At 52.5% G+C, this 14,985-nt stretch overlaps 1 protein-coding gene across 1 annotated transcript in view; it reads right to left on the bottom strand.

The window, feature by feature from the left end:
- Positions 1-236: 236 nt before the first annotated feature.
- Positions 237-14,985, bottom strand: part of DAB2IP (DAB2 interacting protein) — a 24,940-nt gene continuing 10,191 nt past the window's right edge. Inside the window, exons 4-8 of the mRNA XM_009083170.1 lie at positions 8,043-8,187; positions 5,792-5,936; positions 2,216-2,452; positions 583-784; positions 237-419 (exon numbers count right to left, since the gene is read on the bottom strand). Coding sequence (XP_009081418.1) covers positions 237-419; positions 583-784; positions 2,216-2,452; positions 5,792-5,936; positions 8,043-8,187 — 912 coding nt within the window. The remainder of the gene's footprint in view (positions 420-582; positions 785-2,215; positions 2,453-5,791; positions 5,937-8,042; positions 8,188-14,985) is intronic.

The raw sequence follows: 14,985 nt of genomic DNA, 5'->3' as shown, positions 1-14,985 counted from the left end.
TTTCCCAGACCACATCCCCAGTTTTGGCTCTCAAGGGGCCCAGGATGGAGCCAGGGGCTGGCACTAACCCCCAACTGCTCTGTCTAGAGTCAGAGCTGAATTACACCCAGGGGAAAATGGATGAGAAAAGCCTTATCAATGGATCAGGCAACTCCACGCTGCACCATGTCCTGCCTGTCCCTGCCCAGGTCCTGGCTGCATACGACTGTTTGGTGTTTCCCTGGTCAGTTGATGCCTTACCCAGACAAGTCATTGTCTATGACCATTTTCTGCAGCCCCGCGGAGATGCTGTTGCCGGCGCCGGGTGTGGCCGCGCCGTGGTCGGCCGTGACCGACACCTGCAGGCAGGAAGGGTTACTGAGCGCCGCGTTCACCTCCCTCAGGATCCGCGGCAGAGGACCGAGCTTTGTGGCAGTGCCCTGGGCAGAGAAGAGAGCAGAATTACTACCACATCTTGTACTTCTGCTAGAGAACTTTGGGCTTTGCCAATTGCTGGTCAAGTCTCTTCAGTGAATCACATTAACAACGTTTTCTCCATCGTTTTCCCCCCCACAAAAGCTGCCCCTGCCATGCCCTGGATACCTGCTCCAGCTGGGAAATGACTTCCCAGAGTAGTGAGTGCAATGTGGACAGTTCCCGGCCCAGGTCGATGTAGCCCTCAAAGCCAGCTGTGTTTGAGATGGTTTCGGGATTGGAGATCTCCAGGAGGAATCTCTGCATGTTAGTCCATTCATGTTCCAGGAACTGATTCATAAAGGACATGTATTCCTCTTTGCTGCCAAACCTATCAAGAGAGCAACATGGACTTCAGCTAAATCCTGTGAACAGAAGTGAGCTGACAGAATGGGCAGGTAAGAACGCCAGAACCTTCCTCTGGCACCTGAACCCCTCAGAGCCTTTGGGATCCCTGGGCTGCTAGCAGACACCTGCTACACCTCACTGAGCAGAACTCATGGAACCAGAACTAACTCCAGCCTAATGAAGCTAAGCCATCATCAGTGTGGGATCTCCACAGCACAAAGGTGAAAGCTGGAGAAACAAAGGAGTTCTTGGTAACACAGTGTCTCTGTGCTGGGTCAGGGCACAGCCTCCAGAAACAGGACCTGTCACTGGGAATCAAGACAGTGTCACAGCCATCACCCTCAACTGACTGGAGCCCAGTGATGGGTGGGGGTAGGAACCCTGTGCTCTCCATCAGTGCCAGCACAGCTGCTCCAGGGATCACCCTGAGAGCTGCCCCTGCAGCTGGGCCAGCCTGTTCACCCTCTCAGGCTTCCTGCCACCTCCTCCTGCCCTCCGAGCACTCAGTCGTGTGTCTGATTCAGAGCACAACAGGGAGGGTCTCATGGTTTAACCATCCTGGCAGCAGTTGGTGCTGTGCAGTGCCAGTGTTTCTGTGGGTCAGGCTCAGCCCAGAGACACCCACAGGACAGCTCGGCTTGATCGCTTTGGCTTGACTAATGTCAGCTTAGCTAAAGAGCCTTTCCTGCAAAGTACTGGAAATCTGAAAACCCTTTAGTTAGGGATTGGTCAGGAAGACAGAGAATTTCTGTCATCTAGTGTAACACACTTGTACATCTCCTGCCTGCGTCCCTGTGCACCTCCGCGCACCCCTGACTGTGAGTGTGAGCACTAAGCCAGTTTCCAGATCTAAGAAGCTTTAGATAGAAACTGTCCATTCATGTTTCAGAAAGCTCATCACTTTTGTTATCAGAGCTCAGGATAAGTAGCTCAGAGCTGCAGCCAGTGGAAAGATTTTCAGAAATCTCTCGCTTTGTTTCCATCAAACCAACGGGCTTAGTTAGAAATTGATAGTGTCCCTGTTCTCTTCTCATGCCTTCCCAGTTCAGTCAGCTGCATTTTAATAGCAGGGAAGGCCCAGAGGGACAGAGCAGCTCCTCAGCTGTGCACACTGCTGCTGCTTGAGGTCTGGTCCTACCCCTCAGGCCATCACGGGACAAAGTCCCTGCAGCCACCCTGCTGCTCATCGGGGTGGTCAAAACAGCCTGTTTTCCTGCTCATAAAACATGTCCTGTTTTGGAAACTTTCCTGATCCCCGACCCGACAGTGAGGGAATGAATCCCAGAGAGATGTGTGGGGAAAAGCCAAGAGGAAGCAAACAGCCCTTTCCAGCGAGGGAAGGAGCAGCCAGTGTGGGACTCCACGGCCCTGGAGGCTCCTTGCCCCTGCCCTGCCCTCACCCCACCCTGCTCACTTGGCGAAGTTGGCGAGGTTCTGCGTGACCTTGGCGATGAGGGTCAAAGTGCGCGCGGTGCGGTCGTCGGGGTACTCCTGCAGGAGGCTGAAGAGGGACGGGGACATGATGGCTGGGCACAGGAACCGCAGGAACAGGGAGGCACTGATCAGGCGCTCGCTGATGTCGGGGCGGCCTCGGTTGCTGCACTCTTGTCTCCACGAGGCAAAAACTTCTTTGAGCTCCCTTGGGAAGACACTGAAACGACAGGAGGACAGGCAGTGGCTGTCAGGGTTAGAGTGTCTTGTTGGGAGACTTGAACCACGCAAGAAAAAGCAAAGCTGCTCTGTAAGGTTATGAGAAGCAGCTTCCAGCAGAGCAGTGTCCTGGTTGTGCTGGGTGCCAAGATCCCAGACAACTGGGAAGACTGGGATATGGAACAAACTGCACAGCAGCTCATCAGGACTCAGCTTGGGGTGATCTGAGCTGGGGGGTGCACGGAGAAGCATCTCCTGCAGCAACACCAGCAGCACCTCGGGCACAGCTGGAGTCTGGAGGGAGAGCTGTGCAAATTGTAAGACTCCTGTTCAAGCACCTGGATCAAATCCCACTGTGCCCAGTACAAACACAGAGCCCCAGTGGAGCTCCTCCAGCCTTGTAGCTGCACAGACCTCCTGCCTCTCCCGGATGCCAGAATTCCCCTGGGTCCTGCAGCAGCTCTTATCGCCGGTCCCTCCCCAGCTCCCTGCTCCCACCTCATCCTGTTCCCAGCACGCGTTATTGATTCAGCTGGACACTCCCACCCGGGAGCTGTGCTCCCTGGCACACAGCTCCCACTGCCGTGTCTCACACCCAGAGCTGCTCACCGACCACAGGGGTACAGGGGCAGGGTGAGGGGGTCAGGCTCCATGTTAGGCCATAAATCTCCTTCACTAACAGCCATTTCAGAGCTTGGTTTCCCAGTTTTGCTGGGAAGAACCCTCCTGTGCACACTGTCCCTGCAGCAGCAGCTCCAGGTAAACCCAGGGGTGCTTCTCCTGCTGCCAGTGCTCCCCATCCTTCAGCCTCTGCTTCCCAGGGCTATGGACACTCTCATCAACCCCAAGCTCCCACTCCTAGCCACGGAGTTCAGGACCTGAAGGGTTTGGTCAGAGGGAAACAAGCCTTGTAGCCACCTGGCCGTGGCCTCTGGCCCTGCAGCTGTTCTCTGAGCCACAGAGCTACTGCTAACCCCAGCCAGAGCCCCACACAGCTGCACTCCAGCTTTTCTGGTTCCTCCCTGGCCTCCTGACACTCCGTGGAAGTGTCTGGCACATGCTCCCACCCTGTTCAGCCCCTGCTCCATGCTGGTTTCACAATTTCACCCCTATGAGCTTTTACCCTGAGCTTTACAAATAACATTAGCCAACGTCTTTGGCTGGATAAATTCTCCTCTGTCTTTGGCTTGATCCACACAATTGGACAAAGCCCTTTTGCTTCATGGTATTTGCCCAGAAACAGGAGAATCCTTCAAGCAATTTAAGGCTTGAGTGATCAGGACAGGTTGTACAGTTACTGGAAAGCGAAGCCCTGGGAGGCTCCGGCACAGCCTGAGCCCAGGGAAGTCTGACAGTGCCACAGAGGATGGAATTCAGCTCTCTGGCTCTAAGTGACAAACAGGCCTGTAATTCATCCCCCAACTTCCCAGTAACCAGCTTCCAAATGCTGAAATTCTGCTTACACTGAAACTTTCCAGATGTCCAAATTATGTCATAATTATAACAATTTTCGGTTATTGTAAACCTCTTTCCTCTCCCTGACTCTCCACAGATGAGCATGCACACTCCAGCACTCTATTTAAAGCAGGAGCGTTGGCTGTCAGGATACCTTGGCCAATCCCAACACTCATCAGCCCAATTAATCCCCAAGAACTGATGAGCACAAAGGACTGAGGGGGAACCACTGAGAGCAGCAGCTCAGCTGCTCCAGCCTTCCTTGGGAAAGGCAGGATGGAGGAACAAACTTCCTGTGCATTCCTGACTTTCCTTGGGTCACTTTTCAAGCCTATTTTTAGAGTGACCTTTTAGTGCTGCTTTGGGTATTTTTAGGAAGGCATTAATTCAAACAATTATAATCCACTGGTGACTGGAAGTGGTGAATCCCTCCTGGGAGAGCAGGTAAAACCATTCCCGAGTTATTAACTGGCCCAGGATAAAGGATAGGATACCTGTAAAGAACCTGCCCTTTGTGTACCTGAGGCAGATAACAGAAGTCTGAGTGATCCTCTTGCTGCTTGCTCTCTCCCTGAGCAGGATCAGGGAAAGCAATTCCCTTCCTGGCTTGCAGGAGGGCACACTCTCTACCCCGGGAGATTACATATAATGAGTTTTCTGACCTCAACACGACTGCTGGGATAGGAGAGAAAATGAGAAATCCTCATTATCAAAGACTTACTTCCTCCATTATTATCCCCAGCTGATGTTTTGCAACAACAGTGTTGCTGCTAGATGCATTAATAAAAACTAAGCCCAGATTTTAAGCAGGAAGGTTGGAAATGCAGCAGCGAGTGAGACAAAAATGCTCCTTCTCTCATCTATCAGGATGAGAGGCTCTGGGTGTGTTAGCAAGAAGCAGAAAGACAGTATTTTTAATTCTCCAAGAGAGTCACAAGTCCATTTTTCCCCCTTTCAGGTCACCTTTGCAGCAGCAGCAGCTGCCACAGGCCCAGGGACTCCTGGCTCCCAGTCCCAGCAGCAGGTACACTATGAGTACAGCCATGCCTGACAGCCACTTCACAGCAGGCTACAACTGCCTGACTCCAAACAACTTTGGATATTCAGGCCTGTCCCAACTAGTTGCAAGAACCTTTACCCTGAGAACAAACAGCTCGGAAATGCCTCCAGCTGCATACCAGGCCTTGGGCCAAGGAGGCAATGGGCTCCCACCGCCTCGGCAAGCGCCCGGGGCTGGGGGAGAGAGGGGTGAGCCCAGAGGAATGTGGGATGCTGAGCCAAGCAGCAACCCGGGAGAACAGAGCATCCTCCTCCCAGCTCCAGCACTCTGCAGCCAGAGAACATCTGCCCAAACAGAGCTGCCGTGCTGGGGTGCAGGGGGAGGAGTGCCACAGCCCTACCAGGTGCTCTGGGAGGTGCAGATCCACCAGGCCAATGCAGACTGGCTCCTTCCATGGCTGCAAGACTCAGGACATGCATTTCTGCCTTTTATTCCAGAATTTCATACACACTGGGCATCAAGTCCTTCACTGGCAAAGGTGTTTGGTGTTCCTTGACTCCACTGCCCTGTCCCCATGTCTGTGCCCCATTGACCCTTCAGCACACTCTGAAAACACGAGTGATGGAGACTCCATGAGGCTCTCACACCCCCAGAGTGGATACTCCAAACTCTGGCAGAGCAGGAGCTGCTGTCTCACCCCTTGACCATCTTCACTCCTACTCCTGGACCAGCAGGATGTAGGCAGGGCCCCACAGCTCTCACCACAAGGCTCTCTGACAAGCTAGAGGACAGGTACCAACACCTGCAGACGCACTGCTGTCCCTCTGTCCCTGCTCTGTGCCAGCCGAGGGCACGTGGAGGGAGCAACACGCCCATGATACCCACCAGTAGGAGTTGATGATCTTGCAGAAGGCCAGCTCACAGCACATCTTCAGGTTGCTCTGATGTTCAGGAAGGTCTGAAGATGAACACTTGCTAGGATCCACCTCGCAGTTTTCGTCTGATTCATAAAGTGCCTTGATAAATTCCCCTGTAAAACAGAGTGGGTGATGGGTTTGGAGACATGAGAGGTGCAGCCTTCAAACAATTCTGTTCCTGAGCACTGGGTGCTGACACCCCATCACACTGGGTGAAGAGAAGATGGGCAGGGGAGCAGGTGGTGGCCCCAGACACCAGCCAGCTCTCCAGGGGAGCTCACACCCAGCACAGCACACTCTGCACCCACAAACACGTTCCATCCCTCTGCCCCAGCTGGCAGCTCTGCCTCTGTGGGCTGCAGCACCAGGGCTGTGCCAAACACCCTCTTCCTCAGCCCGACCCCCATGCACCAGTTCCAGCGATGCTCGCTCGGGCTAATCCAGTAGGAAGGATGCTGGCAAGCTCTGTAATTATTGGTAGCGTGGCCTGCTACTGCAGACTGTGCCCTGGCGCTGACAAGCCACCGTGATTCACAGGAGAAATAGGTAATTAAAGGAAAGAAACAATTTACTTGGTTTATTTTGAGCTGAACATCACACAAAATTAAATTAAAACATTTCTCTGAGTTTCCCTGTGCTCCTGTTTGCTGCCTGGCTGCTCCTCACCCTTGCACGGGCTCACACTGTGGGGCTGCTCCTCCAGCTCCTGCTCTCTGCCACCTTTTGCCCCAGGGTACCTGGGCACAGGCTCCATGCCCAGCTGAGGGGGTGTCCCCCATCCCAGCAGCAACTGGGGAGATCAGGGGATGGGATATCAGGGGTGAAGAGGCAGCTTTTAGGTGATGTTCTGGGAGAAGGGTTTGCTTCGGTTTTCTTCTAGTTCCAGTTGGTTTGCTCCTAATTCCTGACTGCCTTGGATTTTCCCATCCTGTTTTCTCCCCACTCCAGCCTGCATTCCTTCCCTATTGCCAAAACAGATTTTAATTACATGCTGAGGAGCCTCTCCAATGTATTTTCAGCTCTGCCAGGGAGCTCTGGAGCTGTTCTGCTCGCCTGCAGGTGATACCTGCTGTTATTACCTGGCCCCATTACCTGCTCCATGGCCTGGAGGACAGTGCCACGCTGCACTGTGGCACCTTGTGGCATGCAGGTGAATCAGCTCACTGACAAAAGGTCACACAGAACCAGCACCCCAGCAGTGAGCAGAGCCCCAGGCTCCTCCTGCAGGAGAGGGAGCTGGGCTGGCAGCACTGAGCCCAAAAAGGGAATATTTCAAAACTCTCTGATTTCATTAATCTGCTGGCTTTTGAGAAATTTTATGAGGTAATCTACTTACAGACTTGCCTTCAACCAGAAAGCATTACATGGGAGAAATAAATAATAGTCCTCTTGCTATTCTTGTGGGCTCTGTTGGTTTGCCTGAATTTGATCAATTATTTCCCCTTCCTCAACGCTGTCATTATTATTTTTCTCTTAATAAAGTATTTATGCTTCTTTGCTCCTTGCTAAAATTACACAAATCCAATAGTAGGAACCCAGCATACTGAAAAATTAACACCTCAATAGAAGAAACTCTGCTCACTCTGCTCCAGGCTGTGGATCCAGTGCCTCTGGCTGAGCTCACAGAGCTCCCAAGGCCTCCCCCATCCTTGTGCTGCGCTGCCTGCACACAGCAATTCCTTCCTGACCTGCCCAGAAGCAGAAGCTTCTAATTATTTTCATTTGCATCAAGAGAAATATTTTTGGAGCCATAAACATAGCCAGCACTTAAAAAAAAACAACCACCAGGAGGGTTCCAGTGCTGGATGATCCGGGAGGCAGAGCTCATCACTGCGGCCTGGGAGATCTCATCTGACTGGCAGCGCTGCGAGGAGCATCTCTGCTGGGGGTACAGGGGGAAGGAGTCAATCAGCCCCTGACACTGCCAGCACTGAGACAGAAGACCTGGCAGGCAGCATAATGCCTTCAAACATCCATTTGTTATCTCCTCTGAAAGCAGATTAAAGCGCTGGCTCAGCGGTCACCTTCACCTGGGAGCACAGAGCTGCCCACTGTGGCCACACTCAGATCTGCTGCCAGGGAAAGCCTCCAGCAGGAAAGTGCTGCTGCCTCTGAGGGCCATCAGGGCTCAGGTAACAGTCCCCACCCTGCAGCTTGCAGAACCTTTCTGGGTGAGACCCAGAGCTTATTTCAAAGACTAGCTTAATATCAGTACATACCTAAGGCATCTTGCAAGTATTTCTGCCCCACCAGCTTCAGGTATTCTTCGATTGCTTTGGTGGCCAGTGTGTTCTCCCTGAAAATGAGATGCTCATTCTCACCACAGCGATCAACTTCAGACATCATCAGGTCAGTCAAGAAATCCTGGAAAGCAAAGCCCATGGTGGGTCAGCACACACTGACACATCCTTTTCCACGGCGCAGCCACCTCCCCATCCCGAGGTCCCAGCTCTGTGAGACACCTGAGGGAGCTGAGGTGCTGCAGGTGATCCTGTGTGTGCACACTGCCTTACCACCTGCCCAAATTTCCTCACAGAGACAAGAGGAGTAACAAATCTCTGGAGAGCCACAATTTTGCACCCCAACAATGACTCACCCCAGGCTCACACTGCATTTGCACTGCGACATCCCAGTTTGGGTACATTTTTGGCCTGATGTGCACACAACCAAACCCATGGGATGTGATAACCCTCTGTGCAGAGCAATGCAAGGGATGAGCAGCCCTTCACAGCTGCCCCTGCATCAGTCTGGGCTCCTGAATTGCAAATTTTAGAGGAAAACCAGCGTTTCAGACCCAGCTCCAGGTCAGGAGCTTGGTGTTGAGGGTGCTGCAGCCAGTGCTAGTGCAGGAGGAACCCAGGCAGCTCCTAATGCTGATACATGTCCTCTGCACTGCTAATGGGCAGAGCAGCTCTGTGCCCTGCCCAGCTCCTCCTCCCTGCACCAAGTGCTGAGGTGTCACCACTCACCTGGATGACAATGGAGAGAAGCTGTGCCAATCACCCATGCTAACCCCCTGACTGCTTCCCCATGCAGGACACAGAGAAACGTTGACATACACACTTCCACACCCAAGGGCACCTTTTAAAACTCCTTTGCACTAAACCAAAAGAATCTGCTCAGTAATAACCTTCCACTGAGAAATTTCCCTTCATTTCTCATTATGGTACCAGCAGTATCCCCCATTCCTGGCAGGGGCACCAGGAGCACAGTGTTCCTGTCCCTGCCATCCCCCAGCACAGTGCAGCTCCCAGAGCCCTCCCGAGCACTGGTCCAGTCTGCTCCAACCCCAACTGGGGAGAGGGAATGTCAGGTCCCACTCCCTGCCAGTAGCTGTCTGGGAGATGTGCACGAGAGGCACTTAGCTCTGTTTCATTTTTCATATGGACATCTCTGCATTGAAAGTTTAATCAAGGTTCAACAAACAGCTTCCCCTGATCCCAAGGGACCCAAATAATTTAATCCACAGGCTCTCCATCACTGTGCTGCTGTCCCAGGCAAAGGCAAACACTGCAGCAGGAAGGTATGTCCCTGTCCCAGAGGGTACTGACATCCACCACCAACCCATCATTCCCACAACACTGAGACTGGGACCAACAGACTGCTTTGACCTTCCCTCAAGATCCTCCAAAAAAGCCAGAGGATAAAAAAAAATTAAAAAGTCACTTCCATTGTTTCTTTAGCCAGAAGATGCCCTTCCTCAGATCCTGCTACGTCTGCAACACTCCAGCAGCTGCACAGGCAAAATTCCCTCCTGGAAGGAAAGCACATGCCTCTCCCTGCTATTTTCTCTCATTTTGCCCCTTTTATCAGCCAATCTGGAATGAAACTTTAAACCCTGCTCAAATCCCGTTAGCTGCTATCTGGGTAACTCTATCACCTTTATCTTCCTGGGGCTCTCCCAGGGTACGTTTCAATTCCAAACCACCGCTCAGGCTGACACAAGGTGCTGATTCTTAATTAGCAGCCACTGACCTTGGCTTTGCTTGATTCTCTTTCCTGTCACTTTCCCAACATACTAATTATCTCAGGAGCACTGAGTTTGACAGTGTCTCTTAGCCAAGTGTTTGCTTTTCTCCCTCTTGTTGGCCAAGGACTGGCTGCCGAGTCCTGGAAACACAGTGGCCAAGTGGTAGCTAGAGATAATGTGAATTTGGACGATTTCAGATGATCTACAGAATTCACTGAGGCAAAATTCCATGGCAGGACTCAACACAAAGCCAGAGAAGATCCCCTGGAAACCTCTGCTGCGGTTGTTATTTCCTACAGAGTATCTGCAGCTCAACAGCTCAGAAAAGGACTCCTGGCCTCCAAAGTGGAAAGGAAAGCTGCTGAAATCCCAGAGAGCTCCATTATGGTGCAGCACCCAACACTGGGTGGAACACAGCAGAATCTGACCCTGTAACTGAGCAGGAAAGAGGACAGAGCCAGGACACCCTGCAGCATCCCCCAGGCCAGGATTCTCCCTGTCCCTGCAGCCTGGCCATCCTGCCAGGCTGTATGACCTGACCCTGGGATGCATCAGGGTCAAAATCCCCCCAGGCAGTGTCCTCGGGTGAGTTCCTCTCAGGGACTGCTCAGGGCAGCCAGCAGAGCTCTGCGAGCCACAGGAAGAGCTTCTCGTCCATGGGTCAGTTCCCATGACATCCTGTCATTCCTGTCCCAGGGCCATCATCCAGACCTCATCTCCCAGGCCTTCCCTCCAACAAAACAGCCACATCGGCTCTGGATCACACGTCTGGTATCTCTGCCTTAAGTACTCCAGCAGTCAGCACTGGGAAGGCACAACCGGAATGCAAATACTCCTCGAATCCCTCCGGGGGCCTCACTCACCCACATACAAGGTCCTGAATAAAATGCAATAACTAAAGCCAATAAAACTCCCTGTTTCTGAGCAGCACAGATCAGCAGGGGGTTGTTTTCAGTTAGGGCCCCTGGCAATGGAAGAAAATAAGATGCTTTATTTCATTACATCGAAGTTGAGAGGGGAAGGAAAAGGTCTACAGTCAAAATTAAGGGCTGTGGCAATGTTCTCCAGGCTTGTTGCCATGTTTATTTTAAGGCTTTTTGCTTCAGACTGGACGGAGCTGAACCTGTGCAACCCCAGTTGCTGCACATATGCTGATAAAGAGCAGTTCATAAATAAATAAATTCAGAGCATGACAGCACAAGGCTGTGCTGGTCTCCAGTGCTCTGCACACAAACCAACACGAGCCCACGGCACCATGTGCTCTCCAAGAGCTCCTCCAGGGCTCCAGACACACAGGAGCCTGGAAGCACAGCCTGCAGTTGCCAGTGCCAAGTAAGCCCACCCTACCAGTCTGTCTACATCAACTATCCCAGTCCCAAGGGTTTCCAGGTGCCAGGCCCTGTGCCCGCTCCCTCCAGCTCCCCAGCCTGGGAGGCAGATGGATGGAGTCAGTGGGAGGGCTGTGGTGGGAGCAGGAGTGCTTCCTAGGGAGCAACACAAGTCCTGCAGGATGTATCCTGCCCAAAGCCAAGGATTCTGCACCTCATCATCCCAGGGAAGGCTCTCCTGCCCCAGCCTCTCTGGGATGTGCCCACAGCTGGAGCATGTGGGTTGTCAGGAGCTGACAAGACCCGAGGCCCAGCACATGCTGTGGGGGTCACACAGCCCTCTGGGCTGCAGCTGATCATTCCTGAGATCGTAACTGACTGATGGGCAGATTGACTTTGAAATAATAAGGTTCTCCAAATCACAAGCCTGATTAATAGGATTGACTTAACCTTAAGAGGATTGAATTGATAAAGGTAATAAGATTACTGCTTATTTCAAAGACTAGCTCAGAGTCCAGCTGGGCCTTTATGCAAAGGTGAAAAACACCAGGGGTTGGTAGGGCTGTAAGTTACAGGTGGATGAATATCAGGACACACCTATGAGGGAGGGAAATGCAGCACTCAATGGTACTGAGCTGTGGGTCCTGGACAGACAGTGTGAAAACAAGGACCACAGCCACAGTCCTTGACACTTCTCCGCTGGAGAACTGGGAAAAGGTAGTAAAGTGGCAATGTGAGGGTTAACACACAGGAATCTGTGCCCATCACACTGGCCAGGAAATATGAAAACCTGAGGGATACAACACTAACACACTGAGTGACCACTTCCCTGCAGGGACAGAAGAGCTGGATCCCACACAGGATCCCCCCAACATCCACAACACTGATCCCTACAGCCACACTCACCAGTGCTCTGCATCCTGTCAAACAACCTGACTGCTGTGTTTAGGGGCAGGGGGAAAAGCAGTGGGGATGCTCAGAAAACTGATTAAAGGACTGATTAGCTCCACTATGGCTGCTGCAAAATATTAACACAGATCAACTCCTTGTGGGGGGCATGATACACCTGCTGCTGGTCTGTCCATGGCTGAATGTGCACAGCATCCTCCCCTGCCTGTGCCTGCAGCCCTTCCAGGGTGAAGAAGGGAGCAGTGCTCCCTGCAGGGACTAACCAAGCCCTGGTGCCACCAGCCTCCAAGCCTCGCCATGCCACTCACCTCCCAGTCCCTCCCCGAGCTGAGCAGTCACTTTTTGGCAGCCCTGCATGGTACCTGCAGGTCCTGGAGCCCTGACCCAGCACCCATTCTGCTGCTGCCCAATGCTGGGCTCCAGCAGGCTCACACAGAAGAACAGCTACATCTGCTCAGCCGAGGCAAATCCTCACAGCACAGACAAACAGGGACACATGTTTATTCTTCACTCCATTCACAACACCATAAATATTTATTTCCAGTGAGCAGCCAGTTAGTTAGAGCTTTGTCTAAAGCTGTGTTTGATCGACCAAACCCTTTGGACAAGGGAGGGTTTTTATATATTTATGGTCATGAACTGAGCTCCACAAGCTCCAAGGCAGCCCGGAAACGAATCTAAGCACGAGAAATATTCTGAAAGCATCAGAAGTCCTTTGGGAAGGATGCAGCTGCCTATCCATAACCACATCACAGGGGCCACATCAAACCCTGCTAATGGCAGGGGTGAGCACTCCCAGTAACACCAACCATGGCAGCAGAAATACTTTCAATTATAAGTTTGTCTTTTGTCTGTGGGTTGCAAAGCGCATGAAAATAGTTGGGTATCTCTCCATACCCTTACGGGTAACACTTCATCAGTGCTCTCACTGTGAAGCTGGAAGCAGGTAACAAGGGAAGGACAAAGCTAAGAGAACATCTATAAAACATCTCTGTTCTAGCCACCAAACAACATCCTTCTTCCAGCCTCTTCTTGCCACAAAGAGACAGGGAACACCCTTGTGCCGACAGCTGATGGAGAGCTGGATGTCTGTCAGATTTTCCAGCAGGCTGGGGCAGCTCCCTCACCCCCTGACTGCCTGCACTCAAACTTTATCAAATGCCTTTTCCTCTCCTCTCCACCCATTGCCTTGGCAGCTGCTCAGGGCTTTCCAGGTGTGCCCCAATGCACACCAAGCCTCACACAGCACTGCTGGGATGAAGCTCTTCCCTTTCCCAAACAGACAAAAGAAGCGAAGACTTGGACTCCAGAGGACTTTGTGTTTTCATGCTCCACCTCTTAATCTGTTGTGGTAAGGCTATGAAACCCAGGAAGAAGCAGATATTTAGTGAGAATATTCAGCTATCACTCCTGTCCCCCTTCCACCTGCAGCTCCACCTGCCCTGTTTCCCTGGCAGAGTGGACACCTCTGGGTTTCAGCAGCTTCAGGTGACCACATCTGGCTGGCAGGGACAGCTCAGTGCTGCAGAGTGAGGTGTCTGTGGGTAAGGATGGCCCTGCATCCATCTGGGGCAGTGCAGGGATGCTGGTGGCTGGGACCTGGCTGTGGCTGGCACTGGCACCATCACACCTCTCCTGCACAGGAGCTCCCAGTGGACACATGGACCCTATCTGGGCCTCATTAAGGGATTACACCGTATTTACAGCAAATCGCTGCAGGGAACCAGGGCCCGAAACAGCACAACAGCAATTAGCTGCTAACGAGTCTTCTTAGATAATCTACTGGACACTCGTTTCTCAGTCCAACTGTAATTGCTGCTTTAGCATCAGCTACAGCAGCCAAGAGCCACAAAAAAACCCTTTATCAGCAAAATAAATCAGTGTTTGCCGATTTCCAGTGTGCAGGGCAGGAGGGAGCTCTGCAGGGCTCACTGGGAAGGCTCTCGGAGAGGCACAAGGATGGGGAACACATCTCCAGCCTGGGCAAGCTTTGGAGGGACACAGAAGGACAGAGGCTGGAGCAGGGGTCACTGCCCCAGCACAGGATGCTCTCCTGAGGGGCAGTGGGGTGCACCCATGTCCCCCAAGCACGGGTGAGTGGGAGCTTTCCCCTCTCATTCATAATTTTTTTAATCTTATTGCTGCTCTTCCCTCTCCCTGCCTGTCCAGCTCAGGATGCAGCACCCAGTTCCCACGCTTCAATAGCTCCTGTTGCTCTGACAGCTCCCCAAACCCTGTGCTAATGCTGATGGCAGATGACAGGCAGGGAAAGCTGAAGCTCCATTTTAGGGGGAAAGTCATCAACTCTGTTTACTGTTTGCTGTGTCCCCTGTGTAAAGCCTCTGGGATCTCAAGCACTGATGCAGACACATGTCTGGAAACACACTTGCTCTCTCTGGAGCCTCTCCAGGACCGAGGTGCAGAGGAAAAAGGCTGGAGCAGCGACAACTGCTCTCAGCCACGTCCACACATGATCCATGGTGACTGACATGGGGGTGATGCCCAAAGCCTTCTGCACCAGAACTGTGTAAATTATGGACAGGGTCTTTCCTGGCAATGTTATTCCCACAAAGCCCTGGCACTAGAGCTGCTGGAGCTGCAGGGAAGGGCAACAGAGTCCCCAGTACCAGCAGAAGGCAGGAATGTGCCCAGAAACCACACACTGACGGTGCTAGAGCCCTGGCACAAAGAAGTGAGGAGAGACACCAATGACATCTGCTTGTGTAACCACAGCATTATTTCACAGGCCTCTGAGGGGATCAGGACCATGGTCCTTCCCTGAGCTCCTGGGGTCCAACACCGCTGCCTGGGATCAGGAGAGCTTTAACTGAGCTATTTTCTCTGCCGCTGCACCAGCAGGTCCCAGGCCTTGCAATCCTCTCAGTGAGCTTTGCCTGCCTTGAACTAGATCAGGAGGCCAAGCCACTTCTCTGTCCGACAGATGGTAACTAAACC

The sequence above is a fragment of the Acanthisitta chloris genome, unplaced genomic scaffold, assembly GCF_000695815.1.
Source record: "Acanthisitta chloris isolate BGI_N310 unplaced genomic scaffold, ASM69581v1 scaffold37489, whole genome shotgun sequence".
NCBI lineage: Eukaryota > Metazoa > Chordata > Aves > Passeriformes > Acanthisittidae > Acanthisitta > Acanthisitta chloris.
Note: the sequence above shows the minus strand (reverse complement) of the source record. Positions and strands in the feature narration are given on the sequence as shown.